The following is a 17,639-nucleotide window of genomic DNA, read 5'->3' as shown; positions in this document are numbered from 1 at the left end:
CAGGCAGGCAGGCAGGTGAGCAGTTAGGAGCCAGCAATCCCGGATTGGGAGAGGCATGTCCAACTGCCACTTTAGTCCTGATCCCTAAACCGGCAGTCGGTCACCCCCCGAGGGGTCCCGGATTGGAGAGGGGGCAGGCCGGCCTGAGGGACACCCCCACCCCCCGCCAGTGCACGAATTTCATGCACCAGGCCTCTAGTCTATGATAAACTCTCATCCGAGGACGCTGTGATGTGGAGCTAACGCATCGCAGTGACCCCAGGATTATCAGCGCAGGTCCCCGCGGAGAGGCGACCGGCCGACCGCTCCCTCTCTCCACCTGAGGCAGGTAAGATCCTGGAGGTCCTGGACCAGGAGGGCCTGGCCAACCACACGCTGATCTATTTCACCTCGGACCACGGGGGCAGCCTGGAGGTGCAGGCCCGCGGGGCGCAGCTGGGCGGCTGGAACGGAGTCTACAAAGGTGAGGCGCAGGGGCTGGGGCGCTTCTGGGGGTGAGGCTGGGCTTGCTCCCACCGCGATGCATGGGCAGGTTTATTTCTTTTTCTTTTCCTTTTTCTTTCTTTCTTTTTCTTTTTCTTCTTAAATATATTTTATTGATTTTTCACAGAGAGGAAGGGAGAGGGAAAGAGAGTTAGAAACATCGATGATGAGAGAGAAACATTGATCAGCTGCCTCCTGCACGCCCCCCACTGGGGATGTGCCCACAACCAAGGTCCATGCCCTTGATCGGAATCGAACCTGGGACCGTTCAGTCTGCAGGCTGACGCTCTATCCACTGAGCCACACCGGTTAGGGCTATTTCTTTTTCATTATTATTATTATTATTATTATTACTAGAGGCCTGGTGCACAAATTTGTGCATGGGTGGGGTCCAGCTGTATTCCCAACACTCTTATTATTATTATTATTTATATTTTATTGATTTTTTACAGAGAGGAAGGGAGAGGGATAGAAAGCCAGAAACATCGATGGGCGAGAAACATCGATCAGCTGCCTCCTGCATGCCTCCTACTGGGGATGTGCCCGCAACCAAGGTACATGCCCTTGACCGGAATCGAACCCAGGACCCTTCAGTCTACAGGCCGACGCTCTATCCACTAAACCACACCAGTCAGGGCAACACTTATTATTATTATTGTGGTTTTTTTTTTTTTACTGTCATTGGATTTTATTTTATTTTTTAAATCTTTATTTTTAAAATTAATTTATTATTTTTAAATATAATTTTTTTATTGATTTCCGAGAGAAAGGGAGAGGAAGAGAGAGATGGAAACATCCATGGTGAGAGAGAATCATGGACCGGCTGCCTCCTGCACGCCCCCTACTGGGGATCGAGCCTGTAACCCGGGCATGTGCCCTTGACCAGGAATCGAACCCGGGACCCTTCATTCCGAAGGCCGGCGCTCTATCCACTGAGCCAAGCCGACTAGGGTGAGAATGAGTTATGAACAGTGAATTTTTTTCATTTCTTAGTGTTCTTGGGGCCTCGTATACAGCATATAAATATACATGGTGACGTATTTATGCATTTCAGTTCTCTATTCTATGTTTTGAAACTCTATTGGCTATTTTTTCATATCCCTTGATATTGTTATTATTATTTTTAAAAATATATATTTTATTGATTGTTTTACAGAGAGGAAGGGAGAGGGATAGAGAGTTAGAAACATCGATGAGAGAGAAACATCGACCAGTGCCTCCTGCACGCCCCCTACCGGGGATGTGCCCGCAACCAAGGTACATGCCCTTGACCAGGAATCGAACCTGGGACCCTTCAGTCCGCAGGCCGACGCTTTTTCCACTGAGCCAGTTAGGGCTCATATTGTTATTATTATTTTTAACAATTTCCTACTGATTTCTTCCTCAGTACTTCTACTCTCTGTTCATTCTTTTATTTTTCTCTTTCATGGATGCCATGTTGTCAATCACTAGATAGAAAGACAGATAGATGATAGATAGATAGATAGATAGATAGATAGACAATTAGATAGATAGATAGATAGATAGATAGATATGATAGATAGATAGATAGATAGATAGATGATAGATAGTTGATAGATAGATAGATAGATAGATAGATAGATAGATAGATAGATGATCGATAGTTGATAGACAGATAATAAATCGATAGATGATGGGTGGATGGATAGATGATAGATGATAGATACATACATAATACATAGGTAATAGATGATAGATTGATACAAAGATAGATGATAGATACATAGACAGGTAGATAAACAGATGATAAATTTATACATAGATAGATGATAGATACATACACACATACACACATACATACATAGATGATAGATACATAAATACATAGATATATAGATAATAGATGATGGATTGATACAAAGATAGGTGATAGATACATAGACAGGTAGATGATAGATTGATATATAGATAGATGATAGACACATAGATACACACATACATACATAGATAATAGATAGGTACAGAGACAGCTAGATTAGATAGATACTGGGGATCTAGCCAACAACCTGGGCATGTGCCCTGACTGGGAATCCAACCTTTGACCTCCTGGTTCAGGGTTCAACGCTCAACCACTGGGTCACACTGGCCGGACGAGATGTCACTTGTTGGAGGCAAGAAGTATAGCTCACGCCCACTTGTATCTCTCTCTCCTTGAGGCTAGCACGCCGCCGTCAATACAACAAGCCAACTTTACATCTCGGTTCCATTTCCCGTTGAGCAGCCCATGATACGGTTGCGTTGAACTTTCATCATCTTCTCTCTTTGCTTCCAGGTGGGAAAGGGATGGGCGGATGGGAAGGGGGCATCCGAGTCCCCGGAATATTCCGCTGGCCGGCCGCGCTGGAGGCTGGGAGAGTCATTGACGAGCCCACCAGCCTCATGGACATCTACCCAACGCTGTCTTTCATCGCTGGAGGAATTTTGCCCGTGGACAGGTAAGAAACCACAGGGCTGGCTCCAAATCTGTGGAGGTAGATTTGAGTTGCATGGGGGCAACCTATATAATAAAAGGCTAATATGCAAATCTACCAAATGGCGGAATGATTGGTTGCTATGATGCGCACTGACCACCAGGGGGCGGACGCTCAATGCAGGAGCTGCCCCCTGGTGGTCAGCGTGCCAGAAGCCAGGCTCACAGCTGGCAAGTTCAGCGGCAGTGCTAAGGATGTCCGACTGATGGTGTGTAGGCCGATGCTCTGACCATTGAGCCACACCGACCAGGGCTATTCTTATTCTTTTTTTTTAAATTTCTTTATTTTTTACAGAGAGGAAGGGAGAGGGACAGAGAGCTAGAAACATCAATGATGAGAGAGAAACATCGATCGGCTGCCTCCTGCATGCCCCCCACTGGGGATGTGCCCGCAACCAAGGTACATGCTCTTGACCGGAATCGAACCCGGGACCCTTCAGTCCGCAGGCCGACGCTCTATCCACTGAGCAAACCAGTCAGGGCTATTCTTATTCTTTTAAATATATTTTTATTGATTTCAGAGAGGAAGGGAGAGAGAGAGAGAGATAGAAACACCCATGACGAGAGAGAATCATGGATCGGCTGCCTCCTGCATGCCCCCTACTGGGGATCGAGCTTACAACCCCGGGTATGTGCCCTTGACCGGGAATTGAACCTTGACCTCCTGGTTCATAGGTTGATGCTCAACCACTGAGCCATGCCAGCCGGGCATGGGTTTAATTTTATGATTTAAGGGAGAGAGAGAGAGAGAGAGAGAGAGAGAGTGTTCCACTTATTGATGCATTCATTAATTGACAATTTTTTATTAAAAAATGTGAAACTTTAGGCTTCCTCCTCCTCATCTCCTCCAACTCCTTCTCCTTCTCCTCCTTCCTCTCTCTCTTCCTCCTCCATCTCCCCCTCCTCTTCTGCCTTCCCTTATAAGACAGGAGACTTGCCCTAACCAGTGTGGCTCAGTGGATAGAGCATCGGCCTGCGGACTCAAGGGTCCCGGGTTCGATTCCAGTCAAGGGCATGTACCTTGGTTGTGGGCACATCCCCAGTGGGGGGCGTGCAGGAGGCAGCCGATCGATGTTTCTCTCTCATCAATGTTTCTAACTCTCTGTCCCTCTCCCTTCCTCTCTGTAAGAAAAAATCAATAAAATATATTTAAAAATAAAAATAAATTATATAAAAAAAGACAGGAGACTAAACCCCAACTTCCTCACCACCTCCTGCCTTTTCCTCTCCCTCCTCAGAGTGATCGACCGCCAGAACCTGATGCCTCTGCTGGAGGGCCGGGCGCGCCACTCGAACCATGAGTTCCTCTTCCACTACTGTGGGGTGTACCTGCACGCCGTCAGGTGGCATCAGAAAGACTGTGAGTACCAAGATGGAAAACACGTGGGTGTGTGACAGCGACATAGTCCTTTCTCCTTTTAATCTTGAACGATGGCCCTGCTGGATAGAGTCATCTTGGTCTCAGATCCTTGCCTTCCATTCCCTTCTGGCCTGTGGAGTTTCTCATGAGAAGTCAGGGGACAGCCTTATGGGAGCTCCTTTGCATGTAACTGCTTGCTTTCCTCCTGCTGCCTTCAAGATTCTTTTTTATTTTTAAATATATTTTGTTGATTTTTTCACAGAGAGGAAGGGAGAAGGACAGAGAGCCAGAAACATCGATGAGAGAGAAACATCAATCAGCTGCCTCCTGCACGCTCCCCTCCCCCCACTGGGAATGTGCCCACAACTAAGGGACATGCCCTTGACTGGAATCGAACCTGGGACCCTTGAGTCCGCAGGCCGACACTCTATCCGCTGAGCTAAACTGGCTAGGGATGACTTCAAGATTCTTGCTTTGCCTTCAATTTTTGGCATTTTCATGGCGATGTCTGGGCCTGTTTGGGTTCTTCTTGTTTGGGGTTCTCCGTGCCTCCTGACCATGTGTGACCTTTTTCCTTTACCAGGTCAGGGAAGTTTTCCGCCATTATTTCTTCAAACTCGTTCTCTGTTCCGCTCTCCCTTTCTGCCTCTTCTGACACTCCCACTATTCGAGCATTGTTACGTTTCATATTGTCCCACAGCTCCCTTAACCTCTCTCCTTTTAATCGGCGAAGGGAGAGGGCAGCAGAGTTATGCCATATGAACAATAACACCCAACCAGGAAGACTCTTTTCCTTAGGAAAGTTATGTAAGCAGCCATACTACAGTAAGATTATACTACAGTAAGATTATAGAGGTATGTGTCTGTCTGTCTGTCTGCCTCTGTGTGTATTAGCTCCTATGCATGAATACAGGGAGAGAGAGAGAGAGAGAGAGAGAGAGAGAGAGAGAGAGAGAGAATACAAATGCTCACAATGAAGAACATTGAAAAAAATGAGCAACAGGAAGTGAACTTTATTCTTCCTCCGTCACTAACTTCCTCTGTATTTTTTTTTGGGGGGGGGTAATCCTCACCCAAAGATATTTTTTCTCATTAAATTTCAGAGAGGGTGGAAGGGAGGGAGAGAGACACACAGAGAGAAACATCGATGTGAGAGAGACAGATTGATTGGTTTCCTCCTGCACGCACTCCGCAACTGGGACTGGGGATCGACCCTGCAACTGAGGTGCGTGCCCTTGACTGGAATCGAACATTGGACAAGTGGCACGTACCTCAGTCTGCGGGCTGGCTCTCTATCCACTGAGCCAAACCGTCTAGGAGCTGCCTCTTTTAAAAATATTTTTTGTCAGGAAAAAAAAATACATTATAAAACACCCCCCCCCAAAAAAAAAAGTTCGATTCCCGGTCAGGGCACATGCCTGGGTTGGAGGCTCGATTCCCAGTAGGTGGTGTGCAGGAGGCAGCCTGTCAATGTTTCTCTATTGATGTTTCTCTCTCTCTCTCTCTCTCTCTCTCTCTCTCTCTCTCTCTCTTTCTCTCCCTCTCCCTTCCTCAATGAAATCAATAAAAAATATTTTTAAAAGGGGGTAAGAGCCGAAACCGGTTTGGCTCAGTGGATAGAGCGTCGGCCTGCGGACTGAAAGGTCCCAGGTTCGATTCCGGTCAAGGGCATGTACCTTGGTTTCGGGCACATCCCCAGTAGGAGATGTGCAGGAGGCAGCTGATCGATATTTCTCTCTCATCGATGTTTCTGACTCTCTATCTCTCTCCCTTCCTCTCTGTAAAAAATCAATAAAATATATTTATAAAAAAATAAATAAATAATAAATAAATAAATAAAAGGGGGTAAGAGATCAACCAAAGGATTTGTATGCATGCATATGAGCATAACCCATGGACACAGACAGTACAGGGGTGAGGGCATGTGCTGGGGGGTCGGAGTAGCTGGGGAAAGATCAATGTAGGGGAAAAAGGAGACTCAGGTAATACTTTAAACGATAAAGAATTTAAATTAAACAAAAGAAAGAAATAAAAAATTGAGCAAAGTGATGTATTTAAAAGATTGTGTTTAATAGGGCCTTATCCTATATAGCAAAAGCCCAATATGCTAAGTGTCTGGTTGTCTGGTTGCCCGTTCAACCAATCAAAGCGTAATATGCTAATGATATGCTAAGGCTGCTCAACTCTCGCTATGACATGCACTGACCACCAGGGGGCAGACAGTCAACGGGTCAACCAGCTGCTATGACGTACACTGACCACCAGGGGGCAGACTGTCGACTGGTCGACCAGTCGCTATGATGTGTACTGACCACCAGGGGCCAGACTGTCAACTGGTCGACCAGTCGCTATGACGTGCACTGACCACCAGGGGGCAGACAGTTGACGGGTCCACCAGTCACTATGACGTGCACTGACCACCAGGGGGCAGATGCTCTGACTGGTAGGTTAGCTTGCTGCTGGGGTCCTGCTAATCGGGACTGAGTGAGACGGGCCGGACACGCCCTGGAGCCCTCCCACAGTCCCTCCCCGGCTGGCCAACCTTCCACGGCCCTCCCCAGCCCCGATCATCCCCCGGTGGGGTCCCTCGTCCTGGCCTGCACCCTGTTTCAATCTGGGACCCCTCGGGGGATGTCGGAGAGCCGGTTTTGGCCCGATCCAACAGGCCAGGCTGAGGGAACCCACAGGTGCACAAATTCGTGCACCGGGCCTCTAGTAATAATATAATGTTCAAATTACACATAATTGGTGTTCAGTAAATTTGGGGGATGAGTACATTAATAAAGAATATTCATGCCCTCCCTCCAAAAAAATGCTCAAACAATCACAAATATGGCCTCCCTGCCCTAACCTGTTTGGCTCAGTGGATAGAGCGTCGGCCTGCAGACTGAAGGGTCCCGGGTTCGATTCCGGTCAAGGGCGTGTACCTTTGTTGCGGGCACATCCCCAGTAGGGAGTGTGCAGGAGGCAGCTGATCGATGTTTTTCTCTCATGGATGTTCCTAACTCTCTGTCCCTCTCCCTTCCTCTCTGTAAAAAATCAATAAAAAATATATTAAAAAAAATACGGCATCCCCATGGGTGTCTGTTCTTTCCAGGTGGCACCGTGTGGAAGGTTCATTATGTGACGCCCAACTTTTCGCTGGCGGGAGCCGGTGCCTGCTATGCCCGTGGGATCTGCTCCTGTACTCGAGACGTCACCTACCACGACCCTCCCCTGCTCTTCAATATCTCGAGGGACCCCTCCGAGAGCCAACCTCTCAGCCCAGACAACGAGGCGTTATTTGACTCCGTGGTCCAGAAAATCGAGGAGGCCGTCCATGGGCACCGCCGCACGCTCGCCCCAGCCCCCCAGCAGCTGTCCGTGTTCAACTCCCTCTGGAAACCCTGGCTGCAGCCCTGCTGTGGGAACTTCCCCCTCTGTGGGTGTGACAAGGAAGACGACATGGAAGCCGGTGTGTGAGTAGCAGACTAGGGATGCTTGTTACCAAGCGGCAACGCGCTGTTACAAAGATCGGCCGGAGCCAAGCTCAGCTGACTCGCTTAATCCGTTTGAAATCAAGGATGATGCCCTAGCCCTGGCCGGTGTGGCTCAGTGGATAGAGCATCGGACTGCAGACCAAAAGGGTCTCGGTTTCGATTCTGGTCAAGGCCATGTGCCTCGGTGGCAGGCTCTTCCCCGGCCTGGGCCCTGGTCAAGATGCGTGCAGGAGGCAACCAACCAATGTGTTTCTCTCACATCGATGGTTCTCTCTGTCTCTCCCTCTCTCTTCCACTCTCTCTAAAAAATCAATGGAAAAAAATCCTCAGATGAGGGTAAAAAAAATAATAAATCTATAATAATAAAAGTGTCATATGCTAATTAGACCGACAGCCGAACGACCTTCTGGATGCCATTCCGGACGTCCTTCTGGACGAAGCTGCAGTGGTGGGGGCTGAGGCAGAGGCTGTTAGGGGTGATCAGGCAGGCAGGTGAGCGGTTACGGGTGATCAGGCAGGCAGGTGAGCAGTTAGGGGTGATCAGGCAGGCAGGTGAGCAGTTAGGGGTGATCAGGCAGGCAGGCGAGCGGTTAGGGGTGGTCAGGCAGGCAGGCGAGCGGTTAGGGGTGATCAGGCAGGCAGGCGAGTGGTTAGGGGCGATCAGGCAGGCTGGTGAGTGGTTAGGGGCGATCAGGCAAGCAGGTGAGTGGTTAGGGGCGATCAGGCAGGCAGGTGAGCGGTTAGGGGCAATCAGGCAGGCAGGCAAGTGGTTAGGGGTGATCAGGCAGGCAGGCGAGTGGTTGGGGCAATCAGGCAGGCAAGTGAGCGTTTAGGGGTGATCAGGCAGGCAAGTGAGTGGTTAGGGGCGATCAGGCAGGCAGGTGAGCGGTTAGGGGTGATCAAGAAGGCAGGCAGGCCAGTGGTTAGGAGCCAGCTGTCCCGGATTGTGAGATGGATGTCCGACTGCCATTTTAGGCCCGATCCCCTGAGGGTATTGCACCCGATTGCGAGAGGGTGTAGTCCGGGCTGAGAGACACCCCCCCCTCCATGCACGAATTTTGTGCACTGGGCCTCCTGGTTCATAGGTTGATGCTGAATCACTGAGCCAAACCAGCCAGCGCTGGGTTTTTTTTTGTTGTTGTTTGTTTGTTTGTTTTTAACACTCCACAAAAGTAGGGGAGGTAGGTCTCACCGCCCCCATTTTTGTAAAAGGAAAAATGAGTTGCACAGCGTTGAAGCAAAAGCCTGAATTGATCCAGACGATAAGGCCAGGGCGGGAGTTGAAAAGGCATCATCGCTTCTCTGATCCGTGGATGGCAAATCATGGCATGATACCTCCTGAATGAGAAGTGGGGGGGGGGGGGCATGATGTCCTAGCGTTCATACTGGTGGCTGCAGATACCATGCTGTCGGGCTGGTGTATTTAAAGAGTTCCCAGGAAATCTCATCACCAGCAATTTGAGATATCTCATCTGTGTTTTTGTTAAAAAGAAAGAAAGAAAGAAAGAAAGAAAGAAAGAAAGAAAGAAAGAAAGAAAGAAAGAAAGAAAGAAAGAAAGAAACTGGAAACCTATTTTTTTTTCCCCACAGACACCTGTAACTAATAAAAAAAAGTGATGTTGACTGGAAAGTGTCCTTGAGCCCTAGCTGGTGTGGCTCAGTGGATAGAGCTTCGGCCTGTGGGCTGAAGGGTCTTGGGTTTGATTCTGGGTCAAGGGCACATGCCCGGGTTGCGGGCTCCATCCCCAGTAGGGGGCGTGCAGGGGGCAGCCGATCCGTGATTCTCTCTCTTCATTGATATTTCTTTCTCTCTCTCCTTCTTCCTTCCTCTCTGAGATGAAGAAAAATATATATTTAAATTTTAAAAAATATTCCTAGCTAGGGTTGCTCAGTGGATAGAGCGTCGGTCTGTGAACTGAAGGGTCCTGGGTGCGATTCTGGGTCAAGGGCACATGCCTGGGTTGCAGGCTTGATCCCCAGTAGGGGGCTTGCAGGAGGAAGACGATGTATGATTCTGTCATCCTCTCTCTCTCTCTCTCTCTCTCTCTCTCTCTCTCTCTCCCTCTTCCACTGTATGTGAACATCAACAGAAGAAATATCCTCATGGGGTGATTAACAACAACAAAACTATTAAGAAGAAGATTTTTAAAACCAGTTTAACTCTTTGAAATCTATTTGAAAAGGAGCCAGGAGACCTTAACTTGGTGCCAACCCCTGTCCCCGAACCGCGTACCATGATCTGACCTCGTTTTGAAACAACGTTCTCTTGCACCTGTGACCTGCTCCCAGGATCAGCTCCCAGGACAACGGTTGCAACGTGAATCCCTATGTCCTGTGCCAGCACGGCCAAGGGTGAGCCTGAGGAGGGGCCGTGAGGGATGCAAGAAAAGACCGACAAAGAGAATACAGCTGGGGCCTGGTAGATCTCCCGTGCCTGGATGAGGACACCCAAGACCCAGCCTGCACGCCGATGTTTTATTTTATCGTCCGATGAAAACAAGGGTAAGATGAACACGTCTACAGATGTTCTTGTGTTGGCAACACTTGCTGCACCTCCCACAGCCCATTCCCTACGTAGGAAGGAATTAGGGAGGCCTACAGGGTCAGGCTGCATCATACCAGGAGAGCTCTGGTCTGGGACTTGTCTATGGCCCTGCCATAGGTCAGCCCGAGGCTTGACCCGAGAGCTGCTCCCTACAATCCCGTCCGACCGGTGTCCCTGTCCTCGGGGTCCAGTTGGACACAGATGTGGGGAGAGAAAGGAGGGGGAAGGCCAGGTGGAGAGGGAGGCAGGGGTGGCCTGAGGTGCCTACGGGCCAGGCGGCCAACGCCAAGGATGGCCAAGGAAGCCGCAAGAACCCGGGAGAGAGACGGGGGACGGATGCTCGCTTGGATCTCCCGGGAAGAAAACCCCCCCTGCCCAGGTCTCCAGCTCAGACCTCCCTTGCAGCTCACCATCCAGAAATCCATCTGGCCTTCCTTATCTGCATCTGAGTTGGATTAGGAAACATCTGAGCCAGGCTCTGAGCTAAGCTCTTCAGCCTGTGGCCCTGGTTTGCTTAACAGGAGCTGTTAGGTTTACCCTGAGGTCATGCAAGAGAATGACATGACAGCCCTGGCCGGTGTGGCTCAGTGGATAGAGCATCGGCCTGCGGACTGAAGGGTCCTGGGTTCGATTCCCAGTCAAGGGCACATGCCCAGGTTGTGGGCTCCATCCCCAGTGGGGGGCATGCAGGAGGCAGCTGATTCATGATTCTCTCTCATCATGGATGTGAATATCTCTCCCTCTCCCTTCCTCTCTGAAATCAATAAAAAAATATTGAACTGACTTTCATATGAAAGCCAGGAGAGCAGGAAGTTGTGTAGGTTGAACTACTGGGTATGAAAGCCAGGCCTACAGGAAGCTTGCATGTCTTGCCTGGGTGGGTACAGTTGTCCTTGAACTGACTGTAGCCATTAAAACGAGGACTCCAGGAAGTTGGGGTTGAGTGTGTCACTTGGGTGGGTGGAGACGTTCTCGACTGACCATTGGTATGAAATCCAGGACTATATGAAGCTGAGTGTCTTACTTGGGTGGGTACAGTCGTTCTTGAATGACTGTTTGAGAGCCAAGACCATAGGAAGTTGGGTTGAGTGTGTCACTTGGGTGGGTATAGATGTCCTTGATTGACTGTTGGTAGGAAAGCCAGACCTCCAGGAAGTTGGGTTGAGACCCCACTTGGGTGGGTGTAGATGTCCTTGAATGAGTGTTGATATGGAAGCCGGGACTCCAGGGAGTTGGGTTGAGTGTGTCACTTGGGTGGGTACAGTCGCCCTTGAACTGGCTGTTGGAATGGAAGCCAGGACTACAGGAAGTTAGCTTGAGTGTGTCACTTGTGTGGGTGTAGACGACCTTGAACTAATTGTTGGTATTGAAGCCACGCCTACAGGAAGTTGGGTTGAGTGTGTCACTTGGGTGAGTGTAGACATCCTTAAACTGACTGTTGGTATGAAAGCCAGGCCTACAGGGAATTGGGTTGAGATCCCACTTGGGTGGGTGTAGACGACCTTGAACCAATTGTTGGTATGGAAGCCAAGACTACAGGAAGTTGGATTGGATGTAGACATTCTTGAATGGCTGTTGGTAGACGTCATTAAACTGGCTGTTGGTAGGAAAGCCAGGGCTACAGGAAGTTGGGTTGAGTGTGTCCCTTGGGTGGGTGTAGATGTCCTTGAACTAATTGTTGGTATGGAAGCCAGGACTCCAGGGAGTTGGGTTGAGATCCCACTTGGGTGGGTGTAGACGACCTTGAACAAATTGTTAGTATGGAAGCCAAGACTATAGGAAGTTGGGTTGAGTGTGTCACTTGGGTGAGTGTAGACGTTCTTGAATGACTGTTGACATGGAAGCTGGGACTACAGGAAGTTGGCTTGAGTGTGTCACTTGTGTGGGTGTAGACGACCTTGAACTAATTGTTGGTATTGAAGCCACGCCTACAGGAAGTTGGGTTGAGATCCCACTTGGGTGGGTGTATACGGCCTTGAACTAATTGTTGGTATAGAAGCCAGGCCTACAGGAATTTGGTTTGAGATCACACTTGGGTGGGTGTAGACAACCTTGAACAAATTGTTGGTATGGAAGCCAAGACTATAGGAAGTTGGGTTGAGTGTGTCACTTGGGTGGGTGTAGATGTCCTTGAATGACTATTGGTTTGGAAGCCGGGATGACAGGAAGTTGGGTTGAGTGTTTCACTTGGGTGAGTGTAGGCATCCTTGAATTATTGTTGGTATGAACACCAGGACTCCAGGAAGTTGGGTTGAGATCCCACTTGGGTGGGTGTAGACGACCTTGAATTAATTGTTGGTATTGAAGCCAAGCCTATAGGAATTTGGGTTGAAATCCCACTTGGGTGGGTGTAGACAACCTTGAACAAATTGCTGGTATGGAAGCCAAGACTATAGGAAGTTGGGTTGAGTGTGTCACTTGGGTGAGTGTAGACGTTCTTGAATGACTGTTGGTATGGAAGCTGGGACTACAGGAAGTTGGCTTGAGTGTGTCACTTTGGTGAGTGTAGACATCCTTAAACTGACTGTTGGTATGAAAGCCAGGACTCCAGGGAGTTGGGTTGAGATCCCACTTGGGTGGGTGTAGATGACCTTGAACTAATTGTTGGTATGGAAGCCAAGACTACAGGAAGTTGGGTTGGATGTAGACATTCTTGAATGACTGTTGGTAGACGTCATTGAACTGATTGTTGGTATGAAAGCCAGGGCTACAGGAAGTTGAGTTGAGTGTTTCACTTGGGTGGGTGTAGATGTCTTTGAATTATTGGGTATGAAACCAGGACTACGGGGTTGAGTTGAGATCCCACTTGGGTGGGTGTAGACGACCTTGAACTAATTGCTGGTATAGAAGCCAGGCCTACAGGAAGTTGGGTTGAGATCCCACTTGGGTGGGCATAGATGTCCTTGAATGACTGTTTGAGAGCCAGGACTACAGGAAGTTGGGTTGAGTGTGTCACTTGGATGGGTACAGTCGGCCTTGAACTGGCTGTTGGTATAGAAGCTGGGACTACAGGAAGTTGGTTTGAGTGTGTCCCTTGGGTGGGTGTAGATGTCCTTGAGTGACTATTAGTATGAAAGCCAAGACTATAGAAGTTGGGTTGGATGTAGATGTCCTTGAATGGCTGTTGGTAGACGTCATTGAACTGACTGTTGGTAGGAAAGCCAGGGCTACAGGAAGTTGGGTTGAGATCTCATTTGGGTGGGTGTAGACGACCTTGAACTAATTGTTGGTATGGAAGCCAGGCCTACAGGAAGTTGGGTTGAGATCTCACTTGGGTGGGTGTAGACGACCTTGAACTAATTGTTGGTATGGAAACCAGGCCTACAGGAAGTTGGCTTGAGATCCCACTTGGGTGGGTATAGATGTCCTTGAATGACTGTCTGAGAGCCAAGACTATAGGAAGTTGGGTTGAGTGTGTCACTTGGATGGGTACAGTCGGCCTTAAACTGGCTGTTGGTATAGAAGATGGGCCTACAGGAAGTTGGCTTGTCTCTTGGGTGGGTGTAGATGTCCTTGAATGACTATTAGTATGAAAGCCAAGACTGTAGAAGTTGGGTTGGATGTAGACATCATTGAACTGACTGTCGGTAGGAAAGCCAGGCCTACAGGAAGTTGGGTTGAGATCCCACTTGGGTGGGTATAGATGTCCTTGAGTGACTGTCTGAGAGCCAGGACTACAGGAAGTTGGCTTGAGTGTCTCACTTGGGTGAGTACAGACTTCCTTGAACCGACTCCTTCGTATGAAAGCCATGACTACGCCTCAGAGCCACCCTTACCCTTGAGCATGTCCTGACTCAGCCTGCTCATCAGGCGTCTCGAGCGTTTAGAACAGTGGTTCTCAACCTTCTGGCCCTTTCAAGACAGTTCCCCATGTTGTGACCCAACCGTAAAATTATTTTCGTTGCTACTTCATCACTGTCATGTTGCTACTGTGATGAATCGTCATGGAAATATCTGATATGCAGGACGGTCTTAGGCGACCCCTGTGAAAGGGTCGTTCGACTGCCAAAGGGGTCGCGACCCACAGGTTGAGAACCGCTGATTTAGAAGGAATCAAACCTTCTACTGACCACGGGACACCCGGACGGTCTATGGCAGTTCCCTTGAGGGAGCCCTGGCCTCGAGCATGTCTCCTTTGAGGGATTATCTCGTTGCATCATTGCCCAATATCTCTTTTTGGAGGCGAACGTGACAGTTTTGCAACAAAGGACACCTGGTCTCCCCTGCCCACACCTCCTCTCATCCGCGCTCTCAGATTGCGTTTATAATCCTCTCTCTCTCTTTGCCCCAAATGTATTTGAGTCCAACGCAAGCCAGGGCACATTCACCACCAGGTGTGTGAGTCCCAGGGTAGCCTTCTTGGGCTGTGAGCGAAAATGCAAGTCATTTTTCGTTAAAATATATATATTTTTATTGATTTCAGAGACGGCGGAGAAAGAGATAAAGGGTGTCCCAAAATTCACGCAAGATTTGAATTTGGCGTGAGCATGAACAACAACAACCAAAAATTAAAAGCCTAATTTGACTTGGTTTATTGAGTCAGATTCTAATATCTGTTGCCCTTTGATGTCAATCCCTTCAATTTGATGAACATGACCAAGTACCAATGATGGCCCAGGAACAGGGACAAGGAAGACCAATGAAGACCACGGCTTTGCGTCTGTGCCAGCAAAGCCATGGAGGCCATTGACCTGATGTGCTATTCCATACATAACCCTAGACTGTATACTTTATGAATCAATAAAGAATTTACAATTTTTAATTATAAACCTGTGCTTTCTATCAAAATTACTTCTTGCGTGAATTTTGGGACACCCTTTAGAAACATCAATGAGAGAGAGAATCATGGATCGGCTGCCTCCTGCACGCCCCCAACTGGGAGTCGAGCCTGCAACCGAGGTAAGTTCCCTGACCGTGAATCGTACCATGACCTCCTGGTTCCTAGATTGAATCCCACAGAGGCATCCTAGCTGGGATATTTATCTTCCAAAGTCATTTCCACAGTGGCTGCACCTGTCTGCTATCCCACCAGCAGTGCACAAGGGTCCCCTTTTCTCCACATTCTCGCACAGAACTTGCTGTTTGTTGATTTGTCAATAACTAGAGGCCTGGTGCACGAAATTCGTGCACAGGAGGGCGGGGGGGGGGTCCATCAGCCCAGCCTGCACCCTCTCCAATCTGGGACCCCTGAGACATCCCTCTTGCAATCTGGGAACCCTGGCTCCTAACTGCTCACTTGTGGCCTTCCTGATTGCTCCTAACCACTCTTTCCTGCCAGCCTGATTGCCCCTAACTGCTCTCCCCTGCTGGCCTGATCACCCCTAACCACCCTCCGCTGCCAGCCTGATCGTCCCTAACCATTCTCCCCTGCCAGCCTGATTGCCCCTAACCACTCTCCCCTGCCAGCCTGATCGCCCCTAACTGCTCTCCCTTGCTGGCCTGATCTCCCCTAACCACCTCTGCCTCGGCCCCCACCACCATGGCTTTGTTCAGAAGGACATCCGGTCTAATTAGCATATTACCCTTTTATTAGTATAGATAACCATTCTGCCTGGCTGGTGTCAGTCAGTGGATTGAGTATCATCTCATGGACCAAGAGGTCCCAGCTTCCTGGTCAGGCACATGCCAGGTTGTGGGCTCGATCACCAGTAGGGGGCATGCAGGAGGCAGCTGATCCATGATTCTCTTTCATCATGGATGTCTCTCTCTCTCTCTCTCTCTTCCTCTCTGAAATCAATATATTAAAAAAATAACCATTTCTATGGGTGAGGTGATACCTCAGTGTGGTTCTAATTTGCCTCTCACTAATGATGAGGGACATCATTGGTCATCTTTTCATGTACCCTTTGGCCTTCTGTATGTCCCCTGCTTTGTAATGCATCGTTCAGAATAAAAAGTCATCTACCCTTTGTGCCCTAGCTGGTTTGGCTCAGTGGATAGAGTGTTGGCCTGTGGACTGAAGGATCCTGGGTTCAATTCCAGTCAAAGACACATGCCTGGGTTGTGGGCTCGATCCCCAGTAGGGAGCATGCAGGAGGCAGCTGATCCATGATTCTTTCTCATCATTGATGTTTCTCTCTCTCTCTCTCCCTCTCCCTCCCTCTCTGAAATCAATAAAAAATATGTATTTTTAAAAAAGTCATATACCCTTTGCAAGTCTCATTCTGAAGAGTGTTCTTGAACCTTGAACATGTCCTTGGGACGTGTCTATAAAATTCCAACCAAAGTTCTCTTCCAGGTAAGTCCACCTGGGGAGGCACCTGTATCTTTGGTGTCACCATCTAAGATTGATTTCAGAGAGGAAAAGGAGAGAGAGGGAGGAGAGAGAGAGAGAGAGAGAGAGAGAGATAGAGAGAGAGAGAGAGAGAGAGAGAGAGAGAGAGAAACATCCATGATGAGAGAGAACCATGGATCTGCTGCCTCCTGCTCGCCCCCTACTGGGAATTGAGCCCGAAACCTGGGCATGTGCCCTTGACTGGAATCGAACCATGACCTCCTGGTTCATGGGTCAACGCTCAACCATTGAGCCACCCAGTCAGGCATTTGTTCCTTCTTTAATAGAAGCATGGTATTGACAAATAGTATATCCCTCCCTAAGCCCTTAAATTCTTCCACATCCTCCATCTTGCTGGACACAATTCAGATATAATTCTGGAAGAGAGGATGTATTTTCTCTTCTCTTCTAATTTAATTTTTTGTTTCAATTTTTTTCTTTGCTTTTTAAAAAATATATATTTTTTATTGATTTCAGAGAGAGGAAGGGAGAGAGAGAGAGAGAGAAACATCCATGATGAGAGCGAATCATGGATCGGCCGCCTCCTGCACGCCCTCTACTGGGGATGGAGCCCGCAACCCGGGCATGTGCCCTTGACCGGGAATCCAATGGTGACCTCCTGGTTCTCAGGTCGACGCTCAACCACTGAGCCACACGGGCCGGGCTATTTTAGCTCCTTTAGTTTGGGGGCCGAGGTCACCCCGAGTCCTCAGATTGTCGGAGACTAGAATCTCAGCCATTACCTCAGGTAGGAGAGCCAGCCTTCTCTTCCTTTTACTCGATGAATCATTTGCCGGTGGGCACACAGGTGAGAACAGTCAGCCAGGGCGAGCAAGTCTGCAGGTGTTTCGCTGAAGGATTTCCTTTTTTGTTGTAACCTGGATTTTCAGGACATGCAAATCAGGGGGAGCAGATGGCCTCATTTGCATATCCCAAAGGTGAGTCTCCTGGGTGAACTCCTTCTACCTGCGGTCTGCGGTCTGGGGACAGGTGGCAGCCAGGAGAGT

General features: G+C 48.9%; 1 protein-coding gene across 1 annotated transcript; it reads left to right on the top strand.

Annotated features, from left to right (window-relative positions):
- Positions 1–253: 253 nt before the first annotated feature.
- LOC106698058 (arylsulfatase H-like) lies at positions 254–8,007 on the top strand (the record flags this gene model as incomplete). Its single annotated transcript, XM_014460517.2, has 4 exons — positions 254–463; positions 2,777–2,939; positions 4,213–4,334; positions 7,432–8,007. Coding segments are annotated over 4 exons (860 nt in total), but the record flags the coding sequence as incomplete, so codon positions are not given.
- Between the last annotated feature and the right edge of the window lie 9,632 nt (positions 8,008–17,639).

Source organism: Myotis lucifugus, unplaced genomic scaffold (assembly GCF_000147115.1).
Source record: "Myotis lucifugus unplaced genomic scaffold, Myoluc2.0 scaffold_2, whole genome shotgun sequence".
Lineage (NCBI taxonomy): Eukaryota > Metazoa > Chordata > Mammalia > Chiroptera > Vespertilionidae > Myotis > Myotis lucifugus.
Note: the sequence above shows the minus strand (reverse complement) of the source record. Positions and strands in the feature narration are given on the sequence as shown.